General features: G+C 40.6%; 1 protein-coding gene across 5 annotated transcripts in view; it reads left to right on the top strand.

Annotated features, from left to right (window-relative positions):
• The first annotated feature begins 380 nt into the window (after nucleotides 1–380).
• LOC136851608 (2-oxoglutarate and iron-dependent oxygenase domain-containing protein 2-like) overlaps nucleotides 381–20,539 on the top strand; it is a 43,991-nt gene continuing 23,832 nt past the window's right edge. For 3 of the 5 annotated variants that reach the window (XM_067125928.1, XM_067125931.1, XM_067125930.1), the window contains exons 1-3: nucleotides 405–532; nucleotides 5,539–5,716; nucleotides 10,307–10,354. In XM_067125928.1, the coding sequence (XP_066982029.1) occupies nucleotides 5,597–5,716; nucleotides 10,307–10,354 (168 nt within the window). In that variant the 5' untranslated portion in view covers nucleotides 405–532; nucleotides 5,539–5,596. Of the gene's footprint in view, nucleotides 533–5,064; nucleotides 5,084–5,538; nucleotides 5,717–10,306; nucleotides 10,355–20,539 lie in introns of those variants that run through there. The other 2 variants (XM_067125933.1, XM_067125929.1) reach the window with 2 other exon arrangements.

The raw sequence follows: 20,539 nt of genomic DNA, 5'->3' as shown, positions 1-20,539 counted from the left end.
CCACTTCCATTTGTTTGTTTACACTTTTTTTCGGTGGAATTTTTCCGGTGCGTTGTAGAAGAGAGTTGCATGACACTATATGTTCTGTTTTTCCACTAAATCCTCTTCATTCCTGCTTATAATACATGGTATTTTCTGTTTTTCTAACAATACTTGCTTTTAATCCTGACAAAAAAGGCATAATATATCTAAACTTTAAAAATGAAAATATGCAGCAATGTTCGTGATCCTCCGATTTCGATAGTGCAGTTGGCTTGTGATATTAATAAAATGTATTTTTTCGGAATTTTTCAAGATTTGATCTTGATTAGGTACCTTTAGTATAATAGTAACTCAGACCTGTCTTCTTATAGAAAAGATAAACCGTAATCCTGTACTTGTTGTTTTCTTTATTAGTAACTGACTCGTAGGATTCGGACGCAAGTAAACAAACTCGTTCGCCTCTTCTTCTTCTTGTAATGATGACGTTACAAAATAAGCAAGATTTCAGTTAGCTTTGTGACAAGGTGACTTGGGTTTAATTTTCGAACGAGTAAGTATTAGTTTTATCGCCAAGTTAACGTTCGTGCATACCACAGCAATCGCAAGGTTAGAGAAAAATAGGCACAAGTTATGTTACGTTGTAATTTGTAGGCTAGCCTATCGGAAGGCTTACTCAGTGAGATAGGATAGGTATGTTCCTAGAACTAGGCTATGCCAATGTTAGGCGAACCTCCATCCCAGTGTCTTTTATGTTGGTCCAAAACATAAATATATGACTGTAGGCTATGGTGTATGTGAACTGATGTGGACACCAAGTAGGCTGTGCATGAATCACCTAGGCCATGATTGCTTACAGGTGAAAACCCCTGTCCATAACCCCAGTCTACATTCTAACATAGGCTGTACATGGCATTTATTTTGGTAATTCTAAGCTGTAATTCCACAGTGAGCTAGACTATGGGAATTGACGTTTTCCTATGTTATTTTACTTGCTTTACAAGAATTTACAGGCTGGCTGTAACTAAACTGTAATTGACCTTTGAAGACTACACTACCAACGGGGTAGATCTAAGCCGGCATTCCAGAGAGAGCCCCCAACCCCCTCCATAGCTAACATGGCAAATTTGTAACCAGTAAACACCCCTAAAAAATACCAACCTAACATACCCTAGGGGTGTTTACTGGTTACAGTTTTGCTGTATTAGCTCTGGAGGGAGTGGGGCTCACCACGGAATGCCGGCTTAGATCTACCTTTATTTATTCTGATTACCCAAATAAAAGACATTTTTATCTATACAAAAATCACTGGAAGTTAATTAGTGGAATAGGCTAGGCTGCTTGGGAGGTTCCTGTTTTAGTGAATATTATAAATTTAGCCTAAGTAGCGTAGCCTACTTTACTCTAATTCTAACTTCTATTGCTACTTTAGGTAAGCCTAAAGCACTCCTTTATGTCCATACCAACCTGCATTAGTCGTGACTGTTATGTATGGAGCCTACAGTGGGAAAACCCGGGTTTTCTGGCATAAAAAAAAGTGAACATCTCTGATAGCACTGGTGAAATACACCCAGAAGACAAGAGAAATATGTGGACGATATGTAATGATGGAAATCCTTCATTCAATTTAATAACAGTACCCTTCATAATTGGTGGACTGGAAAAACAAATTGGTTTTCATCTTATCAATATGTTAAATTAACCACTCGAAGTTTGAGGTTTTCTATGATCAAGTGTGCTCACATAAGTGCGTAAATGTAACTAAGTGTGTAGTTGCGTAAGCTCAAATCATACCATTTGAGATGTGTATGACAACTTGAGAGGGGAAAGGAATGTAGCTCCCCTTATTTTCATTTTAAATGCCATATTTCTCCCTTGTAAAAGGTATGCACTTATCTTAGTTTACAGTGTACATGTTGCCATAACACTTAATAGTGTTCTTTAGTATTTTTACCTTGGTGTAACAGGAAATTGCCATGAGTTGTTATGGTAATGTTACGTAAGTTGCACCACGTTAAGCTGGCTTGTGTCTGTAGGCTAAGATGTGTGATATTCTTCTATAACTCTATGAATATGTCAGTTCTTGAGTTAAATTCCACCTGTTATGCATATAAAGCCAGGCTAACTGTGTGATGGAACAGTTAAGTTAGGCATGAGTACAGTATAGCCTAGGCTAAGGACTGCATGCTGTCTGGCACAAGATTGCTGTCTTAAATGAACTTTTTTGTATTACAGGGAACCAGTATAAAAATCAGTGTAAGAACCAGTATAGGGTACCAGTATAAGTACCAGTTTAGGAACCAGTTCTAACAATTATGGAAGGAATCCACTAGAAATAAGTTGTTTACACCAAGTATCCTCCTACTAAGAAACATTAAACAAACCGCGAGAGTCAGCTTTCCCTCAGCCCTAACTGCAAAAATGGAGATTTGTCCGTCTATGACGTCAAGTACCTGTTCCAGCTAATAGTAGGCCTGGGTTTATTAACCTAGGCTGGTGTGTCACACTTGTATTAGCCTATGCCCAGGTTTGAATTGTCATGTATAGGCTAGTCTGAGCTAATTGTCCTAAAATGAATGGCAGCCTCTGAATGAAAGTCAAGAACAGTTGACATACAAAGCCACAAGTAATAACATTATTATTATTAAACAATTATTACAGATATGTAGGCTATGCTCCATTTCATATAACAAAAAGGAAAAGCACAGGATGCTTTATCTAATTGGTTCATGTGGTGCATTAACCCTCACTAATCAGTTGTAGAACAAATTATAAAGCTACATCTTATTAAATAGTTCATCCTGGAAGTCGCCACTAGTGAAAGGTGGAAGAAGTTTGAAAAGATGTGCCTTGAAATGAGAATACTTTATTTAAAGTTTTCATTTACTAAACAAGATTAATGAAGCAGTAATATAAAACAGGAGATGGGTGAAAAAAAAAAAAAGCAGCATGGAAAATATTTTGCACATAGGCGTATGGTATATTCATGAGAAAAGTTGCCAAGGAGATAGAAAAGGTACATCAACAAGATGATCAAATCGACTTAGAAAATATTTCTGTACAAAGTTTTCCTTCCTTATCCAGGCAATATCTTGATTATTGATAAATTTCCTCTCAAAGTCGAAAAGAAAAAATGCCTCAGTCATCATCATTTGACTGTTAGCAATACTTATTTGTACATTAACCCTTGGGTCTACACCCAAATAAAGTTTAGGTTTTTTGGTGACTGACTTATAAAGGCAATAGTACAACAGTATTTTTTAATAGAATAGTATTATTTGGTGAGAACATTAAACACAAGAAAGCGTAGAGCACCACAATTGCTGGCCAGTGTATTTTTTGCAAGTAATAATACTGTAATGCCCCTTGTGAGTTGTACGGTATTTACTTTTCCCTCTCAGACCAGATGATTATGGTTTATCTGTTTTGGTTAGATTATATCTAACAAAATAGTTTGATTTTATTTTTAATAACTTAATATAGTTAGTTCCATTTCATTATTAAGTATTCATTTGTAATTAGCTTCACTTATTACAGTAATTGTTAAATGTATGCTTACTGACCAAACTGTTCTTGAGCACACATGTATGTTGTTTTTTGTTTCTTGTTTTTATCATTTATTCAGAAGTACCCAGACACTGGGGCCCAAACCAGCCAACTCAGTGTCGGTCCCAAGCCCAGATAAGTAAGGAAGTTTGGAGAAGGAGAGGGCATCTGTCCGTAAAACATCTGTTAAACCAATTATGAAATGAACCATTCAGAATGGAAGTAGCTGGAGAAGATTCATTGAAAAGAGTGGCCTCAACTATGGATTAAGCTGAGAGATGAAGAAGGTTGTTTATTCAGAAGCTTATTTTAATTAACTGTGCAAGAGAGATTTGTGTTGGGTGCTGTAATTGGTCTGAGGTAACTTGGGACAGATAGGAGCAAGTGTGCACAGGCTTGGAAAATAGGTTGGTCAGAGTTCTACATGGTATGTCTCACTCCCTTTTTTTTCTTGTGGTCAGGATTCTACCCTTGCTTGAGGCCTGTTCAGGGTGAAACCAGTAATGCTAAACACTTTTGACCTGGAGTCCTTTATGGGTAAAGTTCAGAAGGATGAGAAAATTGTAACGTCTTGGGCATTGTTGAAATTCAGCCTCCTCTCTCTTCATCAAAGGCTGCAGTACAAAGTACAAACTGTTTGACTATATTCAGCTCATGAAAAAAGGAGATTTTGACATTAGAGGTTCCTTAGTATGTATGACATGTTGATCGAACAGCATGCAGTTAGAAAATCAGATCCTAAATACTAGTCTGCCAATATTCTATCTTACATGAATGGATTCTATCAAACATCCAGATGGGTGGTAGACTTTTTATTTAGTTGTCAATCATGTAAATGTCCAGAATTCTCATCATTCACCAGAGCTTTCATCAGAAGAAAGCACCATAATACACACTTTGTTTTGTGGACCTCTTAAGGCTACTTCCTGAACAGAGTTCATCTAATGCCCCACCTCTGAACTCTTCACTGGGAAGATGAGCAATAGGAATCAGTGCTGGAAGAATTTGTAAGGTTCTGTTGGGTATGTTTGCCCATAATACTGCATTGTCATTTGTGGCATCATCCCTAATGCATCACAGGTAGTATCCAGCTGGTTGTCTCTTGCATTGAAGACTCCAGGTGCTACTATCTTGGTCAAATCTTTGACTAGATCATTCCTTTGCTTTTGTCGTAGTTTGCAAATTCTGACTCTTCATGCTTGTAGAGTTTTGGCTATATTAATGCATGCGGTGTCAAAAAGTATTGCAATGTTGCATTAATCCTTTAGTCTCTTTTACCACTACGGGATCTTCACGGTTCACTTTTATGCACAATGAATTCCTTAAAATTTCCAGTTAGACAAAATACTGAAAAGCTGTAGCATTACTTCCCATCTATGCATGGACTTAGCATAAGTAAAGTGAAAGGTATTGTATATTTGTTTGATTTTGAAAAAAGATTTGTTCCATAAAAGCAAACCTCTTAATTTTTGTTATTTTTCCCCTCTTAGGACCTGCAGTTGTTTTCTTCTGCATCTTCTTCAGTTTGCCTTGTTAGCAAACTGGCAGTTGTGATACAGTAAGGGAACTCCTTCTTTTGAGGGTGGCTTTACATGGGAAAAGACCAAAAAGTTTTTTTTCCTTAATGATTCATTGCTTAGCTGACACCTCATTTCCACATGTAGCATAAGTAAAGCAAAAGGTCTGTATTTATGGAAGGTAAAATTGTTTAAATTTGAAATTGTATTTGTAAGGAAAGTCATGGCTTGTTTTGTGGAATGTGGCAGTTGGTAAAAAATATGTTTAATGTAAATTAAATCAAGAAATTATTTTATAATTATTTGATACTGATATCAGAGACACTTTGGCAGTATTACAAAAAGAATTCTTGGTATTTTTTGTAGCCAGAACCTAGTTCCTCAAATTTTTTTGCTAATTACTGATATATGCTCACTAAACTAGTTTAACTTCAGCAGGTCTCATTTGTTAGCGTGCTGAATTTCAGTGAAAATAACAATAAAATTTCTTTTTCAGATGCAGTTCAACAAGATTTTTTCACTTCTGTGTCACTTAAGCTGTAACAAGTTGCACCATGTCAAAGACTAAATTTTGCATCTGCCAATGTTTTTTCACAAAGAACTTGTTTGTAAAGCAGTACAAACTTCATGTTACTTATTTGAATAGAGGTCAGTTCCTGCAGGAATATTCTGAGGTAAGTAGATTTTGTATTGCATGCTTTATTAAGGAGGAAGGTATATACTGTACTTTTCAAAGTAATTACGAGGAATATCCAGATTGAGATTTTGATTTTTTGTTTTTGACACTAAACACCCATCACTTTACGATTGCTCAGGTGTCTCAGCTCCCATTCCAGACACACTTGAAAAACCAAAATAATCTAGCTCAGTATCTGCACATTTGGACTCCCAACTACCTCTTTCAGCAGAAAATTGCCAATCCAAGTGTGTCTCTTGGTCTAGACGGACCTGTTGGCATTGCTGTCAGAACTTGACTAGTTCTCACTTTTCATGATTTTCCCATTGTTTAAGTCTATACTACCCTTCTGTGTCTGCTTTTTGGTGATAGTTTTGGCTTACTTATAATGAGTCTTTTAGCTGTTAATATATGCATTAAGTTTTTTTATATAAGTAACTTACCCAGTAATTACATAGCTATTAGTTTCTTTTAACCGGCAGCTCAAAATTTTGAAATTGTGGGTCACGCTAGTTTGTTTTGGTTATAGTGACGTGCCCTGCCCACTTTCAGGTGTAAGAGAATGTACAACATAGCAAAGAGTTTCAATTTGTTTCTGCCGGCTGTGGTTGAAGGACTGTGGTTGGCAGCAGCTCGAATTTTAGAATTTATATTTTGCTGATTGTTGGTGAAATATTTATTTTCGTGGCCTTTCGGCATAATTAAGATAGTGTTAGGCGAATTTTGATCATTGGTGACGACTCTTTGCCCATTTTTTGGACTTGTATTAGACTTTTCTAGGGTGTCTGACACTAGTAGTTCTAGTGTTAGGTATTGCAGCAAAGGCTGCAATACTAGACTAACTAAAGAATCTTACGACTTGCACACTGTTTGTATTCCATGTAGGGGACAAACATGTTCAGTAGATTTATGTTGTGAGGAGTTTAATGACTGGGATATTTAGATGCACATCTCAAGAAACCAGCTAGAGATAGGAAGAGGAAAGCTATGGCTAGGGAATCTAGTAGAGTTTTTGCTAGTCAGGATTTATCCGCTAAGTTGGGTGCAATTGCTCCTGTAATTTCTTCCGTTCCCATTGCATCTCCTCCACCTGTGCAACCCTCTTCTTTACCTGGCTTTCACGTTTCCGACCCTAACACCATCACCAGCCTGGAGTCAAAAATCGACACTTGTTTCAATTTGATTGTTCAATTGATCACTAAATTAGCATTGTCGGTGAAAGTGCTAATGGACAAAAGTGAGTCAGAGCGCCCTGTGCAAGTGCAGTGATAGTGGAGGAGGTGGCTGTTCGGCCTGCCGATTCTCCTAGGCCAAGGTCCCTGACATACTCCCCAGCACCTGGGAGGAGCCAAACTGGCAGCCTAAGGGAGGTCAGTGGGGTCTGCCCCCGAGCAGTTGCCCCCTCCGTTCAGTCTGCTGACGAATCCCAGACTGCAACCAAAGGCCGTTGGAAAGGCCTTCAAGTGAGCACTCATTGTATGTCCTCCAGCCCTGAAGATTTTAGTCCCAAGCACACACGGTGCTATGCGGACAAGTCACGCCCACTGAAAAGGCGTGCAGTTGAGTTTGAGATTTCTTTCCCTGTTCCTTGTAAGAAGAGCAAGGATTCAGCATGCCCATCATGTAGTCACTGGGACACCCTGGAACAATTCTCTTCATCTTCTTCGAATGACGATCGTAATTTGGCGCTGAAGCGCCTTGTGGTGTGGAGACGTTCTTCGTCAAATAAAAAAGCGACTGCATCAGGAGTTGCGCACCCAGTGCCTTCATCTCTACAATCAGCGCCCGAGCGACCAGCAACTAGTGTCATAGCGCCCAAGCTCCCATTTGTGCTTGAGCGCCCGCTGGTGCCCATTCTCCAACAGGTGCCTGCTTCTCCACCACTTCTTAGTAGTGTCGTCTCGGACATTCTTCCTCCGCCAGTTGACTCAATTCAGAACAAACTGGATAATATTCTCAGTTTGCTTCAGAAAGTTCCTCTTACGGCTCAGACGATGGCGGACTTATCGCTTTCTCATGTCTCTTCTGAGGAAGAAGTTGTTCCAGAACAAGATGCTCCTTCATCGGCTTACTCTGCGCTGTTGAGATTCTTACTAGCGACATATATTAGCTTTTCACCAGCTACTCCATCCGTTCCTGCTTCGACCTTCTTTATGGAAGCCCCCTCAGTCGGCCCTTCAAAATTTCCGAAATTAGTTCTTTCCTCTTCAGCAAAGAAGGCACTGGATGAAGTAGAAGGGTGGTTTTCTGAGAAGAGGAAACAAGGCAAAGCAGTATTTTGTTTCCCTCCTTCCAAATTGTCCAGGTTGAGCTACAGGTTTTATGCGACCAGAGAAGCTCCTTCCCTGAGAGTCTCTGCCTCCTCTCAGGGAGACTTCTCCGGTCTTATCGACTCGGCTAGGAGATCAGCTTTCTCCTCAGCCAAAATTATGCTCTCGGCCTCGGAACTTGCTCAACTTCTTAAAAATATTTTTAAGGTGTTCGAAGTGATGAGCTTCCTGGACTGGGCGGTGGGCACTCTGGCACGCAAACTTAGAGAGTGCTCTTTGCTACCTCAAGAAATCTCATCGGATCTCTTGGGAGTAACTTTCCTGTATTGACAGGGGCATTCGCGATAGTATGCAGGAGTTAGCCAGTCTGTTCGCCATGGGTATTCTTAAGAAGAGGGAGCTTTGGTGCTCCTGTACTTCGAAAAGCATCACTCTGTCTCAGAGATCGGCCCTCCTCTTCTCCCCCTTGGACAAGACGTATCTTTTTCCACAGGCTACAGTACTGAACATCGCCTCTGACCTGCAGAAAAAGAACACTCAGGACCTGCTCTCCCAGTCTACGAGACGCCCCAAGGACTCTTTGACTCTTCCTCCCAGATCTTTGTATCTGCTGCAACCTACTCTCTTTTGGAGCTCCCGTTCTAGATCCCAGACTAGAACAAGAACTTATACCCGTTTCCCACAGCATTCCATCAAGAAGTCCTTTTCCAAGTCTGACTCCAAGAAATGAAAACATAGTCCTCCGTACTCAGGTAGGAGTGCCACTCCTTCACTTTTGGGAACGGTGGGAACAAAACGGAGCGGAATCTTGGATGAGTCTGTCCTGAAGGAGGGCTACACTATCCCCTTTTTGAACAAACCTCCTCTAATCTGCAAGCCTGTTGAATTGACAGCTTACTCTCCAGGCTCAGAGAGATTTGCTGCTCTCTTGCTAGAGGTGGAGTCCCTTCTTCAGAAAGAGGCTATAGAGCTAGTAGAGGACATTCATTCTCTGGGATTCTACAACCATCTCTTTTGGTGCCCCAGTTGTCGTGGGGCTGGAGACCTGTTTTGGACGTAAGTGCTCTAGATGTTTTTGTCAAAAAGACAACATTAGCTATGTAATTACTGGGTAAGTATATTTAAAACTTTATTTTATTTTGGAAATGTCATTTTTCCTATTTGAGCTCCTTTTTTGGAGATAATTTTGTCTTACTTACAATGAGTCTTTTAGCTCTGAATATGTGCATTAAGTTCTGTTTTTCTGAGCTCCCTGGTGAGTGTTGTACTGTTATTACTGCTGCTGGCTTTGCTCACCTGTTCTATATTAGTTAGGATTATTTCTTTTGTATATCAGTTTTGGGTTTGTAATCAAGTTGAAATTTTTGGGGGTAAATTAGCAAGTCATTAATTTTTTTTTTTAATTTTACTGACCTTTGCTTCATGATGTTGTTGGTACCATTTTTTTTATTTGTAAGAAATGAGAGCCTTTTGTAAACCCAATGCTGTTCAAACTGACATAATTTACATACTGCATGTGACTTACTTGGAAAAAATTTAAAGAAGATCTTTGTCTAAATGAAAGAATGTATTTGAGATGCAAGGGTTGTTAATGCCAGAATGATACCAGTAATTAGATTTTAGGTATTCAAACTATGTACTGTAATTTATCCATTTGTTATGAATATTGCAAGATTAAGCTTATTGTGAAATACAGGTACTGTACTGATAACTTGGAAAATTAGCCCAAAAGTGCAATATACTCAGCGTATGCTAGGCCCAAGCAAAAACTGCTCAAGTGTATTCACCAAGACTCAGGAATTTAATGAAATTTTGAGCTAACTTGATCAAGGGAATTAACCAGGTAATAACCAGGAAAGCTCTTAAGAGGACATGTACCTAAATAATTAAGGGAGGACATTGATAAGAAAAGTACAACATAGGAGGATGACCTGTGGACACTGAGGCCACAAACTAAGAAATTATTACATATACACCATTTGAGGGGCATCTTTCATTCCTTGGGAAGTGTAAGATTCTTATCTTTCAAAATGTTGTTTTTGATCATTCCTTTCTTATTCTATATTAATTGGCTGAAGAGAGGCAGTCTTTTACTTGTGTGAATACATATTATATAAAGTGATTTAGTTGAAAAGATTATTAAGTGATGGATGCAGATGATGCCAATGTCGGCATTGAACTATATGAGCATGATGTGTGGGAACAGATAAAAAAGAAAGTATCTGTGTTATGCAAGAGTAGTTTATGCCCCCTTGACTGTGTTTTATGATTCTAGTATATTACTGACCCTGCTGATGTATTTTTTATTCTTTTTGCAGACTTTACACTCTCAAGGATGTTCAGATCCTGAGGCTGTCATTTCAGAGGTGAGTTTAGTATGGCAGGATTTTTATGGTGCACTAAGGAAGTTGACATTAAATCTGGATAGATATTGAGCAGATGAATGTATTTCCTGATATCAGATGTTATATAACTGATATTTGTTTCACAATAAACCCATTACTGTATTTATCATTAAACTATTTCTTGCACTGAAATGGAATCCCAGATCCTGTAATCCCCTTCAAATGAAATGTGTACACTTGGTGTGGGTAATGAGCTTTTGGATTCTTCCTTCTTCTTCTTTCTTGTATTTTTAAAATACTGTATATATATTTTTGTTTATGCATTAACATAATTGGTGATTGGAAGTGAATTGACTACTGATCTTCAGCTGACAGTTATCGCTCAGATAATGCATGACTGCCTCTGTTTGATGTGGTTTGCCGAAATTTTGTAGGGTAATACATTTCATGTCTAGTCAAGAAAAGCCAGTGCTGTTTTATCTCGAGTTTGGTGCACATTTTGCACATGCTGTATTCCCTGAAAGTGGTGACAGTAATTATATCTGTTTGTGAGCAATGTATTATACTAATTTACCCATTGAAGTTGATTTTTGTTTGATTTGCTGCTAGCTTTTCATTTACTTTTTAGCTAGATTGATACTGGTAAGTAGTTGTTTGAGATGAGCATGTTTTACTCTTTTCACTCTCAGCTATTATGCTTTTCAGCAATCTGTGCTCAGAATCACGGGTTCATTAATTTTGGTATATTTTTGCTGCAACCTTTACTGTTGAGCACTCATTTTATGAAATGTCAACAAAATTGTACAGTGACTTTTTTTAATGTTAATCTTATACAACTTATTGGCATTGTCACCTGTTTGCTTAGCAGAAAGCTACTTTGACAATAGATATTGCTGCCAAAACCAAAAATATTGCTACAGTATCACACTTTTGGTCTTATTTTGGGCTGTGACTAATCCAATTTTTAAATCTTTCTAATGACCACCTGTGTCACTCCATTGAGGCACCTGCAAGGGTCACAAGCCAACTGGAGTAGAAATTAGGAACCATAGCTAGAGCTGTGCTAATAGATATGCGCACATAACCATTCCAGTAGCCATAGCACTGACAGGAGCCATTCTAGCTCTCTCTCTACAGTCTCACCACTGCTTAGCAGTTATAACATAATGACCTGTGATCTTAACAGCTTTTAGTGACTGGAACTGCAATAACAGCAGTTGCATCTCTCTTGATCTAAGCCACATCCTTACCAGAGTTGTGACTAGAGCTTTTTGATTGACAAAAGTTGTTTCCACTGCTCTGAGGTCCAGAGCCACAGTTGTTCCTGTCATCCACTCTTGAACTTCATAATTTGTTGTTAATTTTCTTCAAGACCACGGCCATGACTTATGGCCTTTCTCAGTCTGCTTTTTCTGAGATATTTAAGCAATGAAGTGTAGTTTGTTATCTCTAGCATTTACAATTCAGATTTGAATGAAACAGGAAGTTGTTTAGGAATGAAAACTACTTGATCAAAACTTCTAACGATCTAAGTTGCTCAAGTAATCAAGATATTGGCCAATAGCTTAGAAGGCACCATAAGAAGACAGTCTCTGTTGCATGAGATGTTCTATTTAAAAATGACCATGTCAGTGATGTGACAATCCTTCACTGAAACTTTCTAGATTAGTGGAATTTTTAGTCTCCCAGATTAATGTTCAGGTTCTGTCAGGTGAAGCATGTCTCTTGAACAGGTGATTTTTATATAAGTAACTTACCCAGTAATTACTTAGCTAAGAGTTTCTACCCGAACAGCAGTTAGAATTCTGAATTCCGCGGTATTGTTTTCCTTTGTTTTGTGTAGGTGACTATGCCCCGCCCACTTTTGGGGTACAAAAGAGGAACAACATCGCCAACACGACAATTTGTTTCTGCCGCTTGTAGCATCAACACCTGATGTTGTTACAGCAGTTTAGAGTTTTTTGGATTCGTAATTTTCTTCCTTGGTGAAGTATTTTTGTAGCCTTTTCGACATTTTTTCACAATGACTTCCACGATTTTGACTTTTTCACTAGGTAGGATATGTCCGATACTAATAGTTCTAGTTTCTGGTATTGCAGTAAAGGCTGCAATACCCGGATGACAAAATTAACTTACGATTCTCACACCTTGTGTTCCAGTTGTAGAGGACAAGTTTGCTTTAGTAGTTTGATGTGTGACGAATGCAGGGATTGGGAAGAACAAAAATGGAAGACTTTAAATTCTCATTTAGCTAAGCTAAAAGAGATAGGAAGAGGAAAGCAGCCGCTAAAGCCAGCGGGAAATTAGCTAGTCAGGCTTTGACTCCTAGGTCGGATAAGGCTGACATATCTGTTAATTCTCCACCTGTTAACCCTTCCCCACCTGTATTAATTAATTCTCCTAAACCACCTACTCCTTCTCCTGGCTCCATCACTTCCGAGCCCGATCGCTTCACCAGCCTTGAGAGTAAGTCTGAGCAATGTTTAAATCTAGTAGTGAGTACAGTGGCCCAGTTAGGGGCATCAGTGCGTGTCCTGATGGACAAGTTTGGAAACAGTGCTAAAGGTGAAGTGTCAGCGGAGGAGGCGACTGCTCATCCCACTGATTCTCCTAGGCGTTGGTCCCTGCCATACTCCCCGCTACCTGGGAGGAGGCATACCGGTAGCCCAAGGGAGGTCAGTGGGGTCTGCCCACGGGCAGTCATCCCCTCAGTCCAGCCTGTTGCATCCTAGGTTGTGACTAGAGACAGCCGCTGGAAAGGTGTCTTGGAAGTGCATCAGCTTTAGTCTAGTTCTGAGGAGTCCTCGCCTTTTAAGAGCCGTCTTCGTCGCTTCCCCGATGAATCTTGCCCACTTAATAGATGTTTCTCGGGTAAAGATCACTCCCCTCATCGCCCTTACAAGAGAATGAGGGAGCCTTCCTTCAGTCCTCAAACTTAAGGTAGCAAGTGGGATAGTCTGGAGTGTTTCTCCTCTCCTTAATGTCAGGAGCTAGGCTCTACCTCGCTACACCTCTCAGGCGCCCTGACGCAGTCATGTGCCCTGAGGTGGTCAGACACTCTTTCGTCAGAGCGTCCTGAAGCTTCCGATCTTCCCATAGCGCTTGAGCCCCCTCAAGACTCTAAGTGTCCTGCAGCTTTGGATAAACCTTCTCCTGCATTGGACCCAGCTCTTGAACCTTTGCAACATAAACTGGATAATATCCTTCATCTTTTACAGAAGCCTGCAGCACAGACAGCCCCTGAATTAGACTCGATTACGTCTCCGATCTCTTCTGAAGATGAAGAAGGGGAGCAGGATGCGTCTTCTACGCTGTATGCAACACTCCTCAAGTTCCTTCTGCAGCAGTTCCTGGAATTTTTCACTCCGACCTCTCCAGCTTCGTCTTTCTTGATGAGCAATCAGCCCATGGACTTGACGAGACTTCCTAAGATGGTTCTCTGCAAATCATCGAAGAAAGCTGTCCGCCAAGTAGAGAACTGGCTTTCCGATAAGAGGGATCAAGGGAAAACCTGTTTTAGTGTTCCTCCCTCTCATCTCGCACATATGCGGTACTTGTCGTACGCAATGGGAGAAGCTACCTTCTCTGGGAGTGGCTGCCTCCTCCCAGGGGGACTTTTCTGCTGTCATTGACTTGGGGCAGAGATCGGCTCTCGCTTTGGCATAATCGTTCTTTTCAGCACAGCAGATGGATCATCTGTTGAAGAGTTTGTTTAAATCCTTCCAGGTGTTGAGTTTTCTTGACTGGTGTTTTGGAGCAGTTGCCAAGAAACTTCAAGAGCCAGCTTTTTTGTGTGATGAAGTCGCAGACCTGTTTAATTTTCTCTCCTGCGCAGGTAAAGCCATTAGAGATGGCTCACAGGAATTAGCTGCCGTTTATGCCATGGGGCATTCTTAAGAAGCGCGAACTTTGGGTCTCGTTCACATCGAAGGACATTATGGCCACACAGAAATCGGCTCTCCTTTTTTCCTCTCTGGATAAACATCATTTGTTTCCTCAGCCCACCGTAAGTGTGATTGCAGCGAGTCTATACCAGAAATCAACGCAAGATTTGTTGATCCAATCGACGAAGCTAAACCTTCATCTCCTCTCTAGCAACCAAAGCCATTTCATGGAGGAAATCAGAGATCGCACTCCAGGTCTTGGGGATCAATTAGGTTTGCTCCCCGAGCGATCAAGAAATTATCTTCAAAATCATCCTCTCGCAAGTGAGAATTTAGTCCTTCATGCTCTGGTAGGGGCCAGGCTTCATCTCTTCTGGGAGAGATGGAGCAAAAGAGGAGCGGATCAGTGGGTGGTGAAAGTTTTAAAGGAGGGATACTCTATCCCCTTCAAGGAGAATCCGCCATTGACCAACATTCCCGTCGTATTGACAGCTTACTCCATAGGATCGGAGAGGTATTCGGCCCTATCAAAGGAAGTGTCCTCTCTTCTGAGCAAAGAGGCAATAGAAGTAGTAAAAAGGCAGACTTGAAAGGATTTTACAATCACCTTTTTGCAGTGCCCAAGGCTTCAAGGGGTTGGAGACCGGTGCTTGATGTAAGTGCTTTGAACGTCTTCGTAGAAAAAACAAAATTCAACATGGAAACCATCCACTTAGTTCTTGCCTCCATTTGTCAAGGAGATTGGATGCTTATTTCCATATTCCAATTCACCCGGACTCAAGGAAATACCTATGATTCGATTTCGAGGACCAGATCTATCAATTTCGAGCACTTTGTTTCGGTCTCTTGACGGCCCCACAAGTCTTCACTCGAGTGTTGGCTCCTTTGGTGGGTTGGCTACATTTAGCAGGAGTGATTATCTCTCTATACCTGGGTGATTGGCTAATTCGTTTGCCCATGAAGAAACATTGCTTGGAGGACTTACAGAAGACTCTTCTTTTAACCCAGGAATTAGGACTAATACAGGCAGTCCCTGGTTAATGGCAATCCGGTTTTACGGCGTTTGTCTAGCGACAAAAATCGGCAATTTTCGCCGCCGAAAATCGCCGATTTCCGCTTATCGGCGCCGATAATTGGGTATTGGCACCAATACATACCTAACAGAGGTGCCAGCAACTGAAATTCGGCACTAAGCCCCGAAATTCTGCAAAACAGCGCGAACATCGTCAATTTTCAGTTAGCGGCGATTTTCGGTTATCATCACACCCTCAGAACAGAACCCTGCCAATAACCAAGGACTGCCTGTAATGAACTTCAAGAAATCACAAATGTTTCCCATTCAGAAGTTTCTTTATTTGAGAGTTCTGATAGACTCTCTGAGTTTTCGGGCTTCTCCATCACTCAGGAGAGTAGAAAACTGTCTGAGGAAGGTAGACCTCCTCCTCTCGCTTCATTCTTGCTCAGCCACCTAGTGGATGAGTCTTTTGGGGATGATGGCTTCTCTGGAGCAATTCGTAAGACTGGGGAGACTTCACATAAGACCTCTCCAGTTCTATTTAAGAACTTACTGGGATCGGAAGGTGCATCAGGACCGTCACGTCTTTCCGATAACCCCGGAAATAAAGGAGGATCTGCAGTGGTGGAGGTCCGCAGACAGACTTTCCGACGCATTGGACCTAGAGCGCTCCTCGGGAACCTGGAAGTCTCGGAGACGTGGTCTTCGCAGGAGAAGGCTTCATATCAACATGAGAGAATTGAAGGTGATACATCTCGGTCTGCAACACTTTGTGACGCAGGTATGCAACAAGACTATAGCGGTACATGCACAATACAGTACCATGACCCTAGCGTACATCAAACATCAAGGGGGGGACCCACTCATTTTCACTCTGCGAGGTAGCGAGACACCTGCTATGCTGGGCTGATTGGAATCAGACTCGATTAGTCGCCCAGTTATACAGGGCAAGTGCAATGTCCTGGCGGACAAGTTGAGCCATCACAAGCAAATTCTACCCACGGAATGGACACTAGATCTTCGCGTTTGTGCCAGCCTTTGGAAATTATGGGGTCAACCAAACATAGATCTGTTTGCAACTTCCAGGAATTACTGCCTTCCTCTGTTCTGTTCCCCCTTTCCAGACCCTCTAGCTTGGGCGACGGATGCAATGATCCTAGACTGGTCCAACCCAGATCTTTACACTTTTCCTCTGTTCGGGATGATTCGGGAAGTAGTAAGGAAATTCTGCTCGCATCACATTGTAAGAATGACTCTTGTGGCTCCCTACTGGCTGCAGAAGGAGTGGTTCCCGGACCTGATCAATCTCCTCGTAGACTTTCTGAGACTCCTTCCCAAGATTCCAAGTCTTCTCAGACAACCCTACATCAGGAAGTTTCATCAAGGCCTATCCTCTCTGGCCCTAACAGGATTTCGACTATCTACAGACTCGTCAGAGCGAAAGGATTTTCTAAATTGGCATCAGAGACTATCGCAAAATGCAGATGCATCTCTTCCAATAATGTCTACCAAGCTAAGTGAGCACACTTTAGGAGTTGGTGTAGAAGAAACAAAGTCTTTTCCTCAAAAACATCTATCACTCAGATAGCAGACTTCCTTCTCTATTTGAAATCTTCTAAAGGGTTGTCTTTCTCAACAATAGAGGGTTACAGAGCGATGCTCAGCTCCATTTTTCGGCATAAGGGTCGAGACATCTCGAACATTCAAGACTTGTCCGATCTAATTAAGTCTTTCAATATCTCCAAGTCCAAGAAAGAGGAGTCCTTCTCTTGGAATCTTGATGTAGTTCTTAAGTGGCTTTCTGATCCTCGCTTTGAACCTATGCACTCTTTCTCTCTAAGGGATCTGACTCGGAAAACTCTCTTTCTGGTTGCCTTAGCAACAGCTAAGAGATTAAGTGAACTTCAAGCAACAGGCAAAAGGATTGGTTTTTCGCAAGGGAACACAGTCTGCTCCTTTTTGCTAGGATTTCTAGCGAAAAATGAAAACCCTTCACATCCCTGACCCCATTCCTTTGTAATTTCAAGCTTATCGGATATTCTAGGTATGGAAGAGGAAGAAAGAGAGCTGTGCTCAGTACATGCCCTCAGATATTACTTACGTCGGACAGAGAAGATTAGAGGCCAGTTTAGTAATCTCTGGTGTTCGGTAAAAACCCCCCCTCTAGACCCCTATTGAAGAATGCCCTTTCATTTTTCTTGGGGGATCTCATTGTTGAGGCACACTCTCAGTTAGCAGAAACTGACTTACACTATTGAAAGTTATAGCGCACGAGGTAAGAGCAGTTGCTACTTCGGTAGCATTCAAACACAATCTTTCACTCTGTGATCCTGGAGGCAATTCATTGGAAATGCAAGTCGGTGTTCGCACAGGACATCAAGACAGTTTATGATAAATGCAGTACCCTGGGACTTGTGTCCATAGCTGGTGTAGTGATGGGTGAGGAAGTGTAGGAAGTGTCCCTTCCTTTCCTTTTCTCTTTGCCTTGAAAATGGTGTTGAGTTCTTGGGGAGCTTGGGAGGGTACAACACACCTGGAGTGCCCAGCAGTTTTTAGTGTTGGGTAGTGGTCTTGTTTTTATTGTTTAATCATTGTTTAATTATGGTGTAGGGATTTTGTTGTTCTGGTATGTTATTTTTGTGGTACTGTGCCCAGGGCAGGGGCAATTATCTATTCTTTGTCGGGCTTCGGTGTACACCTTCGTCACAAAGCTTAATCTTATACTTCGTCAGCCTTCAGAGTACTCCGCTGCGAAGTGTCCCACTTAAGTAGAGGCTCGTCTGGCCATGCCGCCACGTCTCTACAGGTTGAGATGAGCACCACCAGAGGCAGTATCTACCTGCAGCAGCTCTCTCACCAGGTAAGGAACAACAATTATCTCATCAATTATAACATTAGCTTTTGTCCATGATTCCCCATCACCTTTCAATGTGGAATCAGCTAAGTAATTACCGGGTAAGTTACATATATAAAAATGACATTTTTATGATAAAATTAAGTTTTATATATGTGTAATGATAGCTAGGAGAATATTAATTATGAATAGGTAAATATAAGAGAGAAAAAAGAAATGATGTTGTTTTAGCCGAGAACCTTGAGGCCAAAAGTGGGTGTTGGGCCTCTGGGTCCTCGATTAGGCATGGTGTAGGGGTGAGCATTGGTTGCGAGGAGAATTTTTCACATTTCCTGAGGTATTTATTTGGAGAAATAATCTCGACCAAAACTTAAACCTTTAAGAAAACCTTTCCAAAGATTGAAGCTTCATTAACAAAACGATGGGCAGAGAGCAAGAGAGGAAAATAAGCATGTGGTGCTGTATGTAGGGTGAGTGTTGGTACCGCAATTTTGAATCCAGTATGTTGCGTCCTCCGGGAATGCTGATGCAACTGAATGGCGATTGGACACTTCCTTCCCAGCGCTCATTTACAAATTCTGAACACCCTCAGTAGCCACCAAGATTTTCCCCTTTGGCAGCTTTAATAAAACAACATTTTGTTGCCTATAATCGTGTCGCTGGTGTCATCATGTGAGAAAAGCTGAAATGCATGAAGGAGGATATCCGGCGTCCATGCTTTAATCCTTACTGGGTTGTAAGAACCCCGTTTTGTTCTTTTGGAAAATCCTGGAGCCAAGACTTATCAAAGTTTTCAATGGCTCTGGGGATACTCAAGGTCACCACTGTAAGTGTCAAAACACAGGTAAAGGTTACTGATGCTTTAATGTTTTGCAGATCAGGACTTTTATTTATTGAAGACTCCATGAGACAATGGAATTGACTGTGACCTGAGGAAACAATAAACAATAATATGTTAAACCACAAATTCAAAAATAACAGAGCTTATAGATGACAGTCCCTGTGAATGAAGACATCACAATGTTTCCTATAAATACAAAACTAAAAATGATTAAAATCAAATTTGGCACGTTTTAGGACTATCTTGAAGAAAACACCAAAGAAAACAAGCTCAGCGGAGACTTAATTAATGGGACATCCTATTGGTGACTATAATATACCTTTCAACTCTATATATTAGTCCCTCCTACTAATAGGGCATTAATAACCCAAAAAACATTTAAATAAGTTCCAAAAATAGGACATCTAACAATGTTCATCATAACAAAAGCAATGTTCCACCTATTGTGGGAATTTCCTTTGAAGAACCTTCAAAAGGCAAGGAAGGAAAACAGAAGAGAACAGAGCAGATAGAACAGAGAGAAGCAGAGGAGTGAAGTTGAGAGCCTCACCAGTTGTGGGTTGAGAAGAAAGCAAGGCTCGTACTTCGATTTGTATTTATACTACTTAACTTGTATATATATTTAACATGTATATGTACTGTACAGTGTTATTTTTACTTGTGTGATAATGAAGTAAGAAAATTACACTGTGTCTTCCCAAGCCTCCTGGGACTCAAACGTTACTATAACAACAAAGCCAGAAACGATAAAGCAACTATAAAGGAAATAATAAACTTCTTTACATGGGCAACGAATAAAATACCACGAATAAAATAAATAATAAGAAAGGAACATCATAACATTTGAAGGTGATCAAAACATTACATTGGTGGCATATCATCACATATACTTACCCAGTAATTACGGATGGAGCCCACCCTGCTCCCCGCACATGGACTCTTTTTTTTTTTTTTTTTGCATAAACAAATTGTCGTGTTGGCGATGTTGTTCCTCTTTCTTACCCTGAAAGTAGGTGGGGCATAGTCACCTACACAAAACAAAAGAATTGCTACCATGGAATTCAGAATTGTAACTGCCATTCGAGTAGAAACTCTTAGCTAAGTAATTACTGGGTAAGTATATATAAAACTTAATTTTATCATAAAAATGTAATTATTTTTATCTCGGTCTTGAGAGGCTCTTTCTTTGATGAATAATCAAGTTGCTTGAAGGGACTGAGAATTATTTTTGCCTCCCATGAAGAGGATAGTATTCTGTGGCTCCAGGATGAAAGTACAGTAATGACTTCCCAGAATCTAGTTTATGTGATGATGTAAGTAAGGAAATCTTGATGGAAAAGGCAACAGCCTTGCCATATTGGAACATCACTTCTTGCTGAGCAGAGAAATTGCTGGCAATTGAAGTTCTTCACTTAGTCTTTTATGTGAGGTTTTAGTTTTATTGATATATTTGCTACCTTTTTTGCTTCTGCATATTGGTGACTGATGTGCTTGCCTTACTGGTGGAAGGAGATAGGATTTGGAAATTGTGTACTGTAAATTCCTAGTGAGGCTGTTTTTGGTAGGTTCTCAGGTGGGATTGTTTATGTCTTTTACCCTAGCAGTGAATGGG

This window comes from Macrobrachium rosenbergii, chromosome 23, assembly GCF_040412425.1.
Source record: "Macrobrachium rosenbergii isolate ZJJX-2024 chromosome 23, ASM4041242v1, whole genome shotgun sequence".
Lineage (NCBI taxonomy): Eukaryota > Metazoa > Arthropoda > Malacostraca > Decapoda > Palaemonidae > Macrobrachium > Macrobrachium rosenbergii.
The sequence above is the reverse complement of the archived record's forward strand: the minus strand, read 5'-3'. Positions and strand labels throughout refer to the sequence as shown.